General features: G+C 51.1%; 1 protein-coding gene across 7 annotated transcripts in view; it reads right to left on the reverse strand.

The window, feature by feature from the left end:
- Window positions 1-1,003: 1,003 nt before the first annotated feature.
- DMBX1 (diencephalon/mesencephalon homeobox 1) overlaps window positions 1,004-15,747 on the reverse strand; it is a 64,769-nt gene continuing 50,025 nt past the window's right edge. For 2 of the 7 annotated variants that reach the window (XM_077958370.1, XM_077958361.1), the window contains 4 exons: window positions 8,058-8,223; window positions 4,577-4,755; window positions 3,948-4,296; window positions 1,006-3,200 (listed from right to left, as the gene is read on the reverse strand). In XM_077958370.1, the coding sequence (XP_077814496.1) occupies window positions 2,749-3,200; window positions 3,948-4,296; window positions 4,577-4,755; window positions 8,058-8,211 (1,134 nt within the window). In that variant the 5' untranslated portion in view covers window positions 8,212-8,223 and the 3' untranslated portion in view covers window positions 1,006-2,748. Of the gene's footprint in view, window positions 3,201-3,947; window positions 4,297-4,576; window positions 4,773-8,057; window positions 8,333-15,747 lie in introns of those variants that run through there. The other 5 variants (XR_013402388.1, XR_013402390.1, XR_013402389.1 and 2 more) reach the window with 5 other exon arrangements.

Here is a 15,747-nt window from a genome sequence, read left to right on the forward strand (position 1 = left end):
GGCAGGAATGCTGGCCATTCTACTGCCTTCCCAGCCTGACTACTGCCTCCCAAACCAAAAACCTCCTCTGTCACTCCTGGAATCTGCCAACCTCCCACAGCGCTGCCTAAGTCTCTCCTCTGATGCCCTCGTGGCTGGTGGATTCCTCTTCCAAATTCCAGACCCCAGCAAGACACCTGAGGATTTGCAAACCCTCAACTGCCTGTCTTGGTGCTTGCCACATGTAGGTGAGGTCTTTAACCTGGATTCCAGGCCCCTTAGCCCCACCTCTCGTGAAGTCAGCCACCCGCTTCCCATGGTCTACTGAGTCTCATCTCTGTTGCTTTGTTCAAACGGTTCTCCTGGCCTGGACTACCATCTCCCTCACTTTTTTTCCTGTGCAAAGCCTTCTCCATCTGCCCCAGCCTAGGCTGACCCCCTCAAGGGTGATGAGCATTGACTTCTCTGCAAACCAATCCTACCAGGACACCAACAGAACCTCTCTCTTCCCACTGGGAGAGGAGACAAGCCTTAGCAATCTTTACCCTGGCTTTCAGATCAACTTCTTTAAGCAGGGGTTGAAGTGTTCAATAGTGAGCCACCAAGAGTTGGGGAGCATGAGCAAGAATCTGTCTAAGCCATCCCCTCCCGCTGCCCAGAGGCCCTGAGACCATGCAAAGGTATGAAAATGTGGTGACCCCAGAGTCTGGCACTGGAACTCAAGACCAAATCCAGATTGTCTGAACTAGAGGGGACCCATTATGCTTATGGGGAAACTGAGGCAGTGTCTACAGAAAGGCTTGTGTGTACAACACCCTTGCTCCACAGCAAGGCAATGGTAACTTCCTACTTCATACATTGTGCTTGTGAGAACCTTCTGTTGTTGTCAATTTAACTAAAAACTTCTGTCCTGCAAGATTGTGAGCAAAAATGCAGAATGTAGAGCTGGCTAGGACCTTACAGGCCATCTAACCCAGACAGGGAAACAGACCCAGAGAGGCTACATGCTTGCCCAAAGTCACACAGCTTTTTTTTTTTTTTTTTTTTTTTTTTTTTGAGATGGAGTCTCACTCTGTTGCCCAGGCTGGAGGGCAGTGGCATGATCTCAGCTTACTACAACCTCCACCTCCCAGGTTCCAGCAATCCTCCCACCTCAGCCTCCCAAGTAGCTGGGATTACAGGCACGTGCCACCAGGCCCGGCTAATTTGTGTATTATTAGTAGTTTCACATGTTGGCCAGGCTGGTCTTGAACTCCTGACCTCAGGTGATTGCCTGCCTCGGCCTCCCAAAGTACTGGGATTACAGGTGTGAGCCACTGCGCCCAGCCAGTCACACAGCTTTGAAAGGGAGTTTGCTGAGCTGGGTTTCCTGGCTATAAACAGTAACACAGTTTTCCATTCCAGTGACTAGTTGGAGAGAAGCCCTTACTTCCATAATCGGCTGTGGGACAGGAAGCCTACAGAAGCCTGAGCCTATGTGTTGCTAAATGCTTTGCACTCACTGTGCTCAGGAGCAGAGTTCAACCTGGTCACCGTACTCCTGCCATGCACAGTACCTGCTGAACGTGGAGGCTGGGCTTGTGGGAGAGGAGCACCAGTCCTGCTGTCTCTGAGAGCACCTCTTCCCCTGCTGCCGCTCGCCAACCAGGGGAGTCTCACCAAAGAGAGCTCTAGAGCCCTGTGGTCAGTCCTGGCTGAACTCTGACACCGGGCCTCTGTCTTTGGAGGGCTTACAGGCAGGAATGCTGGCCATTCTACTGCCTTCCCAGCCTGACTACTGCCTCCTTGATCTTGGGGATGAGGACATCAAAACTGAGAAGACAGAAGAGAAAGTAATTTGTGACACCTTCTAGATGCCAGGCTGGGCAAGGGTGGGAGTGGGAGCCAGTGCTACCTCCTGCCTGCAGTTCCAGATCCCCAGGGTCTCCAGCTAGAGCCTTGTTGCTTCTATTTGGCATGGAAAGGAACAGCTTCCCAGAGAGGCCGCAGGTGCAGGGAGGAGACAGGCAGGCAGGGCAGAAGGGAGGGAATAGAAGGAGAGCAACGGGAAGCAGCAAAATTACTAAAACCAAAACCAGCCACAACCCCAAACAAAATATAGCTCAAGAACTAACGATACCAACACAGCCAGCACCAAAGGAAGAAACCAGGGGCAGCAGGAGAGACAGGGAGAAAGATCAAGGGTGGAGAATACAGAGGCTGGGCTGAGACGGGGGCAGGGACCAGGACAGAGACAGGAAGAGGGAGATCAAGGGAAGAAGGAAGGAGAGAGGAGAAAGAGAAGGTATGGCTAGAGTAAGCCGCGGAGGCTGCAGGGAGGGGTGGCAAGGAAGAAGAGATGGGAGTGGGGCAGGGGGCTTGGGGCAGGCAGGTGCCTGAAAATATAGCTTTATATATTTATATTTATATCTCACATTCCACACATAGACTTACTAAGGGGCAGAAGGGGAGGGAGAAAAGGGAGGAGGTGGTATTGAGATGGGGGTCTAGCCAGGGAGAGCCTCTCACTTCCCCGAGGGAAGCTTAGGGCACCCCAGCCCCTGACCTCCTCCCTATTTGGCCTTCATGGGGTCCAGGCAGGGCCATGCAGAGGGTGTGTAGGTGTGGGCTTCGCCTCAGGCTGCGGTATGGGGAAGCGGAGCAGGGAACAGGACACCAGGCCCTAGGATCCCTGTGCTCATGGAGTGAACTCCTCGAGAGCCACCTAGGGATAACCACAGGGCTAGGAGGGGACACCTAAGACCCCTGGCTGGGTTGGAGGCCAGACAGTCAGTTGGGCAGCGTATCGAGTCCCAGGGAGGCCGCGTGCTGCTTGGCCCGGAGCCGCAGGTTCTCGATGCTTGTGGTTTTACTGTTCAGGGTAGCTGATGCAGGAGCCAGGCCTGCTGGGGGTGCAGGCAGCAGAGGGGACCCCCACACACCCTGGTGGGCAGCAGCGGCTGCTGACAGGGACTGGTAGTAGGACTGGCAGTGCAGTGAGCCCAGCGGGGCCATGTTGACGCCCAGGTAGGGCACAGCAGCAGCCGCCGCGGCAGCAGCAGGGGCTGGACCCCCTACTTCGAAGGATGAGTAGTGCACCAGGTTGTTGGTGGCCGCCATGTGCTGGCGGAATTGCTCCTGCAGACGGAAGAGGCTCAGCGGGGACGAGGAATAGGAGTGGGAGGGGCCCAGGAGGCCACCCCCTGGGGCCGCAGGAGTGATGGTCAGGCTGCCTGGGGAATCTGCAAGCAGAGAACCCAAGAACAAAGCCCTCAGGACAAGGGCATTGGTCTGCCAGGAGAGGTGCACTCAGCCTTCTCACCCCCTTGGCACTACAGACAAGACAGCCTTCGGCTGAAACCACATCCATCGCATCTCAGTCAGGGCATTCCCTGAAGCAAGGCTCAGAATCCTAGGAGAAAGGGACCCAGGCTTCCTGGGAAAGCTCCAGGGACCCTGCCAAGGCCCCCATGTCTGTCTCTTTTTCTTTTCAAGGGCTGTAACTTCCCCCTCCCCCACGCTGCCCAGAGCTCCCATTCCTTCACTCCAGCTTTCAGCTCACAGCCCCTGTCCCCTCCCTGCTGGACTTAGGGTTTGTGTTTGAGATATGCCTCATGCCAGAGCTCTGTTCCTTCAGAAATGTGCTCAGAGTCTCTGCTGCACGTGGGAATCTCTGGTACTAATACGGTATGCACCGGGACATCCAATTGGTTGTTAAAATATTGGAATACTTCCAAATGGCTGATAAATAATTTTTGCCCAGAGCTCCCGCCGTATCCCTCCCCTGCTACCCAGCCCGTCCCTCAGAACCCCCTGGACCTTCCCACGGCTCTGCAACTAAAGGGTGAAGACCTGGCCCAGGCCTGCTGTGGTTAGTCCCTTCTAATGGGCCATGCCCCTCAGGGGCAGTTGATTACTCGCCTCTGACTGGCTTCACATGCTCAGGGACCCCAGACCCCAGCCCTCCCATGGCATCCCTCAGACCTCACCTGCCTTGGGGCTGCCCCTCTTGCAGCCCAGCCCTTTGCTCTCAGCCCCAGGGCTCTTCTCAGTTTTGGGGTCCTCAGCCCCTGCCCGGGGGTCCTCCTCACGGTCCAGCTGATCCTCGGGGGCTGACTCACTGGCTGACTGCTCAGACAGACTCAGGTGAAGCTCTGCAGGGGGGTTGCTGCCAGGCAGGTGTGGGGGCTGGTCAGTGTCCAGCTGGGTATCCGGAGTGGGGGCCTCTGCCTTGTCTTCCCCATGGGAGCCCTCAGCCTCCTTCTGCTTCTGGAGCTGTTCCTTCTGCAGGCTACGCTGCTTCTTCCGGAACTTGGCCCGGCGGTTCTTGAACCACACCTGAGGACAGGAAAGCAGCAGTCCAAGGTGGGCAAGAAAGAAGGAGGGTTGGTGTGGAGCAAGGTGCTCTGGGAAAGGATGTGTGTGATAACATCCCCCCACCCCTCTAGGGAACGCACACCCTCCGTCCCTTCCCAAACTCCCCTCCTATCACTGAAGGCTTTGATGGAGAGATCCGTTGCACCTTGGCACAGGGATGACATGCTGGCTCCTGGACAAGGGGCCAGACTGATGGGCTGGTGTTTGTCTGCAAGGCCTAGTTAGGAGAGTTGGGCCTTACCTGCACCCGGGCCTCAGGCAGGTTGGTGCACATGGCCAGCCTCTCACGCATCACCACATCTGGGTAGTGAGTCTTCTGGAAGGTCTTTTCCAGGGCCTCGAGCTGCTGAGCTGTGAACGCTGTGCGGCTGCGACGTTGTTTGCGGTGCTGGGAACCATAACGGGCCTCCAAGATGATGTCTTGAAATGTACAGCCGTTGGAGGGCAAGGAGAGGGGGCCCATTTAATTATGGGAAATAGCTTTGAATCTTATCCTGCTCTGACCCACTGTGGACACCCAGGCTGCTGCCAGAGCTGGTCCTGGTCCCTTGCCCTTAGGAATCACCCATCCCCTCACCATATGGCTGTGGGCTTTCAAGGTCTCTCCACCCCATTATGCACTCTCAGGACCACAGAGGTCTAACTCAACTCCACAAATGGCTGTCAGGCATGATTGAGGGGGGTCTTCGTTATTTGGCATTGGGAGTGGGTAGGTGGGTATTGCCCTAAGATGGATACTGTGAGTGTATTTTGAGACTCCATGATGCTAATAATCTGTAAGTCCGTATCACAAGAGTTCTAAGACCCTATAGCCCTTAGATTCTGAATACTAAGACTTCTTTAGCATCAGAGTGCTGGTCCCTGCCCATGAGAAGCCAGGCTGGGCTGGTACCCATCTCAAGGTCTAGTCAAAGGAGGACTGACTAGGCAGACAGAATTCACCAGCACTTGATTCTCTGTCCTCTGCTTGTAAACCCCCTCATCCCAACTGGCCTAGAGTCTCTGATGGCAGGGGCTGAGGCTCCTGCTCTTCTGTTTCCTGAACAGAGAGCTTGGCTAGGGGGTAAGAGCAGAGCAGGGAGGGTGGGGGCGTCAGGGGTCACATCTCAGGTAAGGCTTGTTGCCCTCAGTCTTGACCCTTGTGACTGCCTCCCCAAAGACAGAAGGAAAAAGAGACCAGGTTCCAACCACTGTGGGCTTGGAGGGGAGACAGGACTATGGACCATCGATTCCATCGTCCTGTCCATATGTCTGGTAACATGATAACCACCCAGGATAGGTGTCTGCCTAGGGCCAGGGTCTAGCCTCCATCCTGGGGTCTAGCCTTAAGCCCTTTTGCTTGACTAGCCCCTGGAAGATAGACGGTAACCCCTCTCCTCACTGCCTCCCATCATGTCATAAGTGGATCCTGCTCTGTCTGTGCTGAAGGGAACTTGAGTAATCTCAGCCTCTGCAAAGGGATGCCAGAGTCCTTCCCCTGCCCTCCAAGGAATGAGAAGTCATCCACAACACCCTAAATAGGAAGAGGCAGCCCGGCACAGTGGCTCACGCCTATAATCCCAGCACTTTGGGCAGGTGGATCACCTGAGGTCAGGAGTTCAAGACCAGCCTGGCCAACATGGTGAAACACTGTCTTTCTACCAAAAATACAAAAAATTAGCTGGGCATGGTCGTGGGCCCCTGTAATCCCAGCTACTCGGGAGGCTGAGGCAGGAGAATCGCTTGAACCCGGGAGGTGGAGGTTGCAGTGATCCAAGATGGCACCATTGCACTCCAGCCTGGGCAACAAGATCGAAGCTCCATCCCAAAAAGATTTAAAAAAAAAGGAAGAGGCAACTGGGTATCCAGGAAGCCCCAGACTTTGATACTTCTTCTTCAGTTTAAAAAGGGAGTCCTGAACCCCTCTCAGACTGACCTTAATCCTAGGCCTGACTCAGCCCTGAGCTCATGCTGGTCATCCTGGGGCAGGGGAAGGAGTGGGGACCTCTCTGTCAGCCCCACCCTGGTTGGGGGAGGAGCAACAACTCAGCATCCTACTGCTGGCTCCAGGGACTGCAAGGGTGGCGGGGGTAGTGGGGGCGGTATAGGTGTCACAGGGAAGCCAGGCTCTCTAAGCTGTGGGCAGAGCCTCTGCTGGAAGGCAAGGCCTCCATACAAAGGCTCACCTGCAGTTCATGTCCTTCCTTCTTAAGAATTAGAGAGTTGGGGGTGGGCTGAACACCCCAGTTCCTCTGCTTCCACCAGTGGACATGAGCCCCTGTCCCTGACTCCTCTCTGTGCTCTGGTCCTTGGGTCCTGGAATACTGTCAGGAGCTGATGTCACCACGAGGTTGTGCACAGGACTATATCCAACATCCCCACACTAGAAACTAATGCCTCCACACCGGTCGGGAGAAACTTATCCACTGAGTTCTGCCCAGAGGCCTGGCAGGGTCTAAAGGAGTAAGACTGGCCATGCCCTCCCTGCCAGGCCAGTGCTGCTACCCAGGTGGAGATCCCATCCCATTTCTGTGCCTTTGCTCATGTTGGCCTTTTTGAGGCCTGGTTCCTGCCCCTGTGGCCTTCAGAAAGCTCTCCCTGACTACCCCAGCTGATCCTGCTGCTCTGAGCTGCCCCAGCATTTGACCCTGGACACCCTCCTGTTGTGCCCTCTCATGGGTCATGGGCACCCGTTCTCCCTAGGAGTTCCCTGAAGTTTTCTGAGGCCTGCCTGGCACAGGGCTGGGCCCATATGGGTTTACCGGCTGCTCAAGGCTGGGCTTGGGACAGGATGGGTTGGGTGGCACCACTTCCCAGGAAATCAAACTCCTCATCTATGTCACTGAATCCTTTTCTCACCCACCGAGAGGCTGGTAGGGCAGGGCAACAGTCAGTAGAACCAGGTGTGGGGGGACCAGGTTGCCGGTCCCTCATAGGCATATATGGGTACTTACCTTAGGCTTTGGGTAATAATGATCTCTGAGCGCCTACCAGGCTCTGCTGAATACTTTGCATATGTTATCACAAATCACCTCCCAACCACCCTAGGGGATGGGCATGGCCATTTTCTCCTTTTTATAAAAAGAGAAACTGAGGCTCAGAGAAGAGAGCTGAGTGGGAAAGTCCCATGCTGATTTCAAGTCTAGAACTCCAAAGCTCATATTTTTAGCCATGTTGTGTTCCAACACCACTTGGCCCAGATTTAGCCTCTCTGAGTCTCTGTTTCCTTGTCCATAAAATGTAAATAGTAACCTCTTCACGTGAGGATTGGATGATTTGATGCACACAGAAAGAGAGAGACTCCCACAGTGCCTAACTCACAGTTGATGTCAGAACATAGAAGCTGTTTATTTACAATCCCTGTGCCTGAACTCTCCTTGCCTGAGCATTCCAGGCTCTTCCAGCTACTTCCCACATAATACTCTGGACTAGTCCCTTACCCTCCTACCTCATTTCTTCTTCTGTGAGATAGGACTAATGAATGCCTCCCTCACAGGCCTGTTACGAGAATTTGAAAGCGTAGGGCAGCTCCAGCGCCCTGAACAGAGCTGGCAAACAAAAGGTGCTCTGGATATACACACATAGTTTTGAATTGACATCTCTCTGTGTTGCTAAGTGACCTGAGTCTTTTTGAGCTGCCTAGAACAAGCTAGGCCAGTGCTCTCTCTCCTCTTTGCCTTCCAGAGCCTCCTCCCCTGACCCCCATAGTCCTGTCCCCACAGTCCAGTCCCCAGGGCTCTTACCAGCCAGGCGCTCAGCCAATGTAAGCGCATGCACCGAAGGCCGGTAGTCGGGGGCGTGCTGGGCCTGCTGGGCTGCCTGCTGGTGCAGGTTGTACATGGCGCTGAGTGAGTTCATGGCGTGCAGCGAGTAGCCGTTCACCCCGTAGTGCTGCATGGCGGCATTCGCCTACAGATGGAAGAGGGAGAGGGGATGTGAGGCAGGCCTTTCAGACTCTGCCCTCAGGGAGACCCACCCCCAGTCCAGACCCTGGATGCCCACCTTCTGATGGGTCAGAAGCTCTCTCCATCGGAAAGGAGCCTGTCTTGCCCCTGGCTTACCATGTGGGGGTTCCTGCATCCACTCCTTCATTCACTCACTCATTCACTGATTCACTCAGCAGGGCCAGTGTGGGTTTAGGGCTCTGGGCTCTAGAGTCAGACTGCCCAGGGCAGGCTGAAACCTCAGCTCCACCACTCAGGAGCTTTGTGGCTTTGGGCATGTCACTTAACTTCTCTGACCCACAGTTTCTCTATCTGCAACATGGGGTTAATGATAGTACCTATCTCATAGGGTTGCTGCAAGGATTCAGAGAAGCCTTTACAAAGGACTGGATCATAGTATGTGCTCAAAAGTGTTAGTCATTGTGATTTACAAATTCATTTGCTACTTCATGCAATCATCTCTTCTTTCAATTACTCAGGCACTTACTCATTTTTACCTTCATTGATTCACTCACACACTTATCAGTTATTCAACCAATACCCAAGACCAGAGCTAGATTCCCCACTGAGGCATTTGCTTTGAAATGAGATAAACCCAGGGCTGGGCGTAGTGGCTCATGCTTGTAATCCTAACACTTTGGGAGGCCGAGGTGGGCGGATCACCTGAGGTCAGGAGTTCAAGACCAGCCTGGCCAACATGGCGAAACCTCATCTCTACTAAAAATACAAAAATTAGCTGGGCATGGTGGCACATTCCTGTAATTCCAGCTACTTGGGAGGCTGAGGCAGGAGAATCGCTTGAACCTGGGAGGCGGAGGTTGCAGGCAGCTGAGATCGCACCACTGCATTCTAGCCTGGGCAACAGAGCGAGACCTTGTCTCCAAAAAAAAAAAAAAGAAAGAAATGATAAACCCTAAGGTCCTGCACAAACGTAAGAATACTGTTGTTATGTGTTGTTATGACTGTCATACATTCACCGCCATTACCTCCCTTTATTCTCACCATATTCTCACCAAGAAGCAAACAGGCCAAGAAGGATGAGCTCCAACTGCAGTTGAGTCTACTGAGGCTCAGAGAAAGAACAGTGACAAGTCAAAGCCACACAGCCAGTCCAGGGCCTGCCCCACTCCACATTTCTGCAACCTTATTCTGTCATGGCCAATTGTTCCAAGGAAATATTCCATTCATCAGAGAAGACATCCATCCTACTGAGACGGCTCCAGCCTCAGCAAGAGGCTGCCAAGGTCCCATCCAGACCCTCACCCACCTGTAGCAGTGTGAAATGTCAGTTTTGGAATTGACTCCACATCTGGAGTCTCCCCAAAACACAAAAGTGTTTCCTATTTCCCAAGTGTGAGAGGTGAAAAGGGAAGGCTGGGGCAATGGCAGGTCCGTTTGATAAAAGGAAGACATATGCAGGTATCTCACCTCCTCACTGAAACAGACACAGGTTATACATAATCAAATATCCACAGCATACACACAAACACACACAGTTGCAGGCAAGCACACGCATGTTTCATGCAAAAATACACGTACGCAGACATTCTTGGCAAGGCATTCACAGAAGCCTCCCTATTCACAGACACAAACGGAATGTCTTTTCCCACAGTTCCACGCACAGACATGCTCACAGATATCTATTCATGCAGCAGAGACATCTACACACAAACATCACACTCACACACATCCATTCGTATATTACACATATTCATCCAACACATATTTTTTAAGCACCCACTTATTAAATAGCAAAGTCCCTAACTTAGTGGAATTTACATTCCTGGATAGGGGGATGTATAACAATGAATAAAAATATATGTACTAATGTCAGACTGGAATACAGACTCTGAAGAAAAATAAGGCGGAGGAGGAGAATGACAAGAGGGAAAGGAGAGATTGTTTTAGAACATGTGGTCAGGAAAGGGCTCTCCGACATTTGAGCAGAAACTTGAAGTCAGCCATGTGGAGATCTCAGGAAAGGCTTTCCAGGCACAAGGAACAGCAAGGACAAAGGCCCTGAGGCATGGACAAGCTTGTGTGTGTAGAACAGCAAGAAAACCAGGGTGGCTGGAGCACAGACGGAGGGAGCAGATGAAGGAGACAAGGTTGGAGGGAGAGGGGTCGCTAGCCAGAGGGCTCCACGGCCCATTGCAACCCCACGGCCCAATGGAAATCCCATCTGGATTTTATCCTGAGTGTGATGGGAAGACCCTGGAGGGTCTTGAGGGGAGTAACATAATATAATCTGGGTTTTTTTGTTTTGTTTTGTTTATTTCTGAGACACGGTCTCGCTGTGTCTCCCAGACTGAAGTGCAGTGGTGCAATCTTGGCTCACCACAGCCTCAGTCTCTGGGGCTCAGGCAATTCTCCCATCTCAGCCTCCTGGGTGTGCTGGGACTACAGGTGTGCACCATCATGCTGGGATTATTTATTTATTTATTTATTTTTAGAGACAGGGTCTCACTATGTTGCCCAGGCTGGTCTCAAACTCCTGGGCTCAAGCAATCCTCCTGCCTTGGCCTCCCAAAGTGCTGGAATTACAGGCATGAACCACCACACCTGGCCTATGATTTGTTTTTAAAAGCTCATTTTGCCTGCTATATAGAGAACAAACTGCAGAGATGCAAGAAGAAAAGCGGAGAGACCAGGCCACTAGGACACCACAGAAGTCCAGGCTAGTGACCATGCTGCCTTCACTAGAGTGGGAGGAGGTGCCGAAAATGGTCAGATGCTGGTAGTTTGAAGGTAGAATCAGCATGATTGCCGATAGCTTAGTTATAAGATGCGAGGAAAAGAGGGCAATAAAGAAAATAGGATAACTCAAGTTTCCATCCTGAACAGCTGAGTGAAGATGGGTCTTTTCCTAAATGAAGAGCATTGAGTTGGAGAAGCAGATCTGGGGAGGGAGAGAATGGAAACCAAGGTTTTGGGGGGCATGGCAAGAATGACTGACATACGAATTCAACTTCCAAGTAAGCATATGTTGAATTGGCTGTTGGATATAGGATCTGGAGCTGAGGGCTAGATTTACAGATTTCTGAGTCAGCATTCACACATGAACTTCCTCCAATGACATTCCCTTGCAGAAGCCCACTCCACACACCATGACCAACCTCAAGGCAGAAAGCTAAGAGAAAAGAGCAATAGACATGGTGAGATGAAGAATTTACACCTCAGTATAACAGAATATACCATAAACAAAGCTAAAAGGTAAACAACAAATTTGGAAAAATATCTGTTATATACTGTATGTGATGTAGAGGAATTCATAAAAAATAAATAGCACAAATCAAATAAAAGGCTATATCCATAATATACAAAGAACTCTTAGTTAGGAATAAAAAAATAAAGCTGAGTGTGGTAGCACACACCTGTAGTCCCAGCTACTCAGGAGGCTAAAGTGAGGGGATCACTTAAGCCCAGGAGTTTGAATTCAGCCTGGGCAACATAGCAAGACCCCATATCTAAATGAATAAATAAATAAAAAGATGGTCACCTTAGTAAAAGATAGGCTAAGTAAATGAAGAACCAACTCATTAAAGAAGAAATACAAATAGCCAACAGACATGACAAAAAGCTCAGCCTTATTTACAACCAAAGAAAGAAAAAGGCTGGGTGCAGTGGCTTACGCCTATAATCCCAGCACTTTGAGATCACTTAAGGTCAGTGTTCAAGACCAGCCTGGCCAATATGGTGAAACCCCGCCTCTACTAATAAATACAAAATATTAGCCAGGTGTGGTGACCCACGCCTGTAATCCCAGCTACTCGGGAGGCTGGGGCAGGAGAATCACTTGAACCCGGGAGGTGGAGGTTGCAGTGACCCGAGATCACGTCACCACCCTCCAGCCTGGGCAACAGAGTGAAACTATGTCGAGAAAGAAAAGAAAGAGAGAAAGAAAGAAAGAGGGTGGGGGAGAGAGCGAGGGAGGGAGGGAGAAAGGAAGGAAGGAAGGAAGGAAGGAAGGAAGGAAGGAAGGAAGGAAGGAAGGAAGGAAGGAAGGAAGGAAGGGTCATTGTTTACCAATCAAATCAGCAAATATAAAGAAAAATTATTACACGGGGTTATCTAGGGGAATGGGAGATGGTCCTTCTCCTACTTGATGGCAGAAGAGCTATTTACTCCTTATATCAAAATCCTTTAGAGAGTACCTCGTCTTTGACCCAACAATTCCATTTCTAGAAATGTACCCTTCAAGTATGCAGAGATATGTGTATGCACATATTTATCACAGCAGTGCCTGTGATGGCAAACAATTGAAAACCTAACTGTCCATCGAGAGAGGATTAGTTTAGCAAATGAGGGGACAGGTATTCCCACAGTGGAATATGGCACCGCAATTTAAAACAATGATGTGTATCTGTATATGCTGATGTTCACAATATACCATTGAGTGAGGGAAATAGGTAACAAAGCAGTATGCATGATATGATCCCATTTTTGTAATGTATGTATAAATATGCATAGAAAAAAGTCTGGAAGGTTATACCCTGAAATGTTAACAGAGGTTATCTCTGGGAGATAGCAAATGGGATTACAGGTGATTTTCACATTTATATTATTTCTTTCTTTCTTTTTTTGGGGGGGCGGGTAGGGGCTGGGGGGAGGTATCCATGTCTTTCGCTGGATATGAGGATGAAACCAGGCTCCAGAGTGTCACAAGCTCCAGGTGGGAAAGGGGGAACAGAGTTCAGAGGGAATTTCATACATCCCATCTCCTGCTTTTGGAATGCCCCTCCCCCACCAAACTCAGGGGTTTTGTTGCTTTAAAACTCACTGCTGTTAATGTGGTAAGTGACATTTTAATTGACTTAATTATCGCTGATCTCACAGTTTTTGATGCACAACATGGCTTTATTAACCGAAACCAGAGAGATGTCTCTCTGGGGCCCCAATTGCCCCATCGCTGTGGCCCTCCGACAGTCTCTAAGATCTTCCCAGGATGGCCCGATGCCCTCCCCGTCCCCAGCACCAAGCACTACCAGATTACCTGCCACTCCTTCTCATCTCCACGCCGTTACTCTTGCTGGGCCCTCTACCTGAAACACCATTCCTCTTCTTTCGCTTCACCTAATAAATTCTTCCCTCTCCATAAGGCCTAGCTCAACTGAGCCCTCCTCAGAAATGAGGCCTTCCCCCACTCACCTCTGACAAGGCATCTCTCCCTGCTCCAGGCTGTGATAAGTATGCTCAGATCATAGAAATGAGGATGACCACAATGATGACAACAATACTAGCTATCATGTACTGAACACACTCTGTGCCAGACACCACACTCAGCACCTTCCATGTATTTTCTTTTTTTTTTTTTTTTTTTTGAGACGGGGTCTCACTCTGTCGCCCAGGCTGGAGCGCAGTGGCTGGATCTCAGCTCACTGCAAGCTCCGCCTCCCGGGTTCACGCCATTCTCCTGCCTCAGCCTTCCGAGTAGCTGGGACTACAGGCGCCCACCACCTCGCCCGGCTAGTTTTTGTATTTTTTAGTAGAGACGGGGTTTCACCATGTTAGCCAGGATGGTCTCGATCTCCTGACCTCATGATCCGCCCATCTCGGCCTCCCAAAGTGCTGGGATTACAGGCTTGAGCCACCGCGCCTGGCCGTATTTTCTTAATTCTAGTGCCTGCAGCAGAGTGCTGTGCTAACACTTCTATCTCCCCAGCTAGACTAGACTGAGCTCCTTGAGGGCAGAAACTATATCATGCATTTCTGGACACCCACCCCACCCCCAGTCCAGACCACAGGGTCTAGCGCAGAAGCAGGGTTAGGAAGTAAGGATCAGAGGATGAATTAATAATCATAACTATTTATTAAATGCCTCTGATACATCAGACATCTCCATCAATTCTCCCAACACCATAGGAGGTAGAAAATGTTATCCCCATCTTACATATTCAGAAATGGAAGGCAAGAAAGATTGGATAATTTGCTAAAGGCCATGGAGGTAGAAAGTGGTAAAACAGGTGTCAACAGGTGAAGTTCTTCCCACTAGCTAGTATTTCCCAGCCCCAGTCGCACAGGATCTTACCCCAGCATATTCCATTCCCTGATTTCTGTTATCTCTGATTTGGTCCAAGACAACAGGAGGAAAGCAAGAAAAAGCACATTCTGCTGGCCGCGGGGGCTCACGCCTGTAATCCCAGCACTTTGGGAGGCCAAAATGGGCAGATCACCTGAGATCAAGAGTTTGAGACCAGCCTGGCCAACATGGTGAAACCCCAACTCTATTAAAAATACAAAAATTAGCCGGGTGTAGTAGCAGGCACCTGTAATCCCAGCTACTCGGGAGGCTGAGGCAGGAGAATCGCTTGAACTGGGGAGGCGGAGGTTGCAGTGAGCAGAGATTGTGCCACTGCACTACAGCCTGGGTGACAGAGTGAGACCCAGTCCCCACCCCCCCAAAAAAAGGAAAAAAAGAAAAGAAAAAGAAAGAAAAGAAAAAACACATTCTCTCTGGCATGCATGCTCGTGTGCACACTGTGTGCATGTGTGTGCTGTGAGATGAAGCTGTGTGTAAGCCTAAATCTTCCCTGCTAAGCTCCTCTCCCTCCAGCCTCATACTCCTCTTCCTCACTACAGCTGGACATCAAGGCCCCTGCTCTCCTCTGAGGCCATAGAGGGACCCTTGTCAGTGGATGCTACTTACCATCTGAGCTGCACACATGTGGTACCGCACAGCCATAGGTCTGAAGCTCACCTCAGTGGCCATGTGTGTACACAACCCACCTGGAATCGGCCATACGATTGTATGCACATCTGGCTCTGTCTATGTGTATATCTGGCTATTTTATGTGTCTTGGTGGGTGTGCATGCCTGTGAGCCCATGTGTGCAAATGATGTGTGGGTGAGTGTGTGACCAGGGGAAGGTACACTAAATGGTACCCTGGAAAGTCATGTGGCCCTGTCCCCTGCTGCTAGGTCAGTGTATTGTGGCTCTTCCACCCCTGAACAAGGTGTGAGAGAGAGAACAAGAGGAAAATACAAAGAGAAAGGGAAAAAAAAAAAAAAAAAAAAAAAGCAAGGAGAGAGATCAACACAGAAAATAAATAATTTGTCTTAGCCATTTTAGTTTCTGCGACATTTAGCACAGAGTCTGGTATACAGTTGGTGCTTAGTAAATAGTAAATGTTGAATGAATGGGAAGGAATTTTAGACCAAGAGACTGTGAGGGAGGCAGGACCACCACAGCCCAGGATGGTCCATGGGAGGAAATGGAGACCCAGAGTCCCAGCCCACTACCTCCTCTGTCCCAGGACATAGGCCTCATGAGGGTGACCCCTGCCCAGTGGGCCCTTTCCCAGCAATAGAGGCAGCCAGGACCTGCACTACTGAGATCCTCAGCCAGGCCCAGCTGCAGGAGCCCCTTCCACATCCAGTTCTGAGTCCTGGTGGCCCCTATAGGGAGGCCCCCCCAGGCTGGAACCCCACAAGATCTGCAGGAGCCTCTAAACAGAGGCCCTGCACTCCTGGCCCCAGGCCCGGCCCTGCA

Source organism: Macaca mulatta, chromosome 1 (genome assembly GCF_049350105.2).
Source record: "Macaca mulatta isolate MMU2019108-1 chromosome 1, T2T-MMU8v2.0, whole genome shotgun sequence".
Lineage (NCBI taxonomy): Eukaryota > Metazoa > Chordata > Mammalia > Primates > Cercopithecidae > Macaca > Macaca mulatta.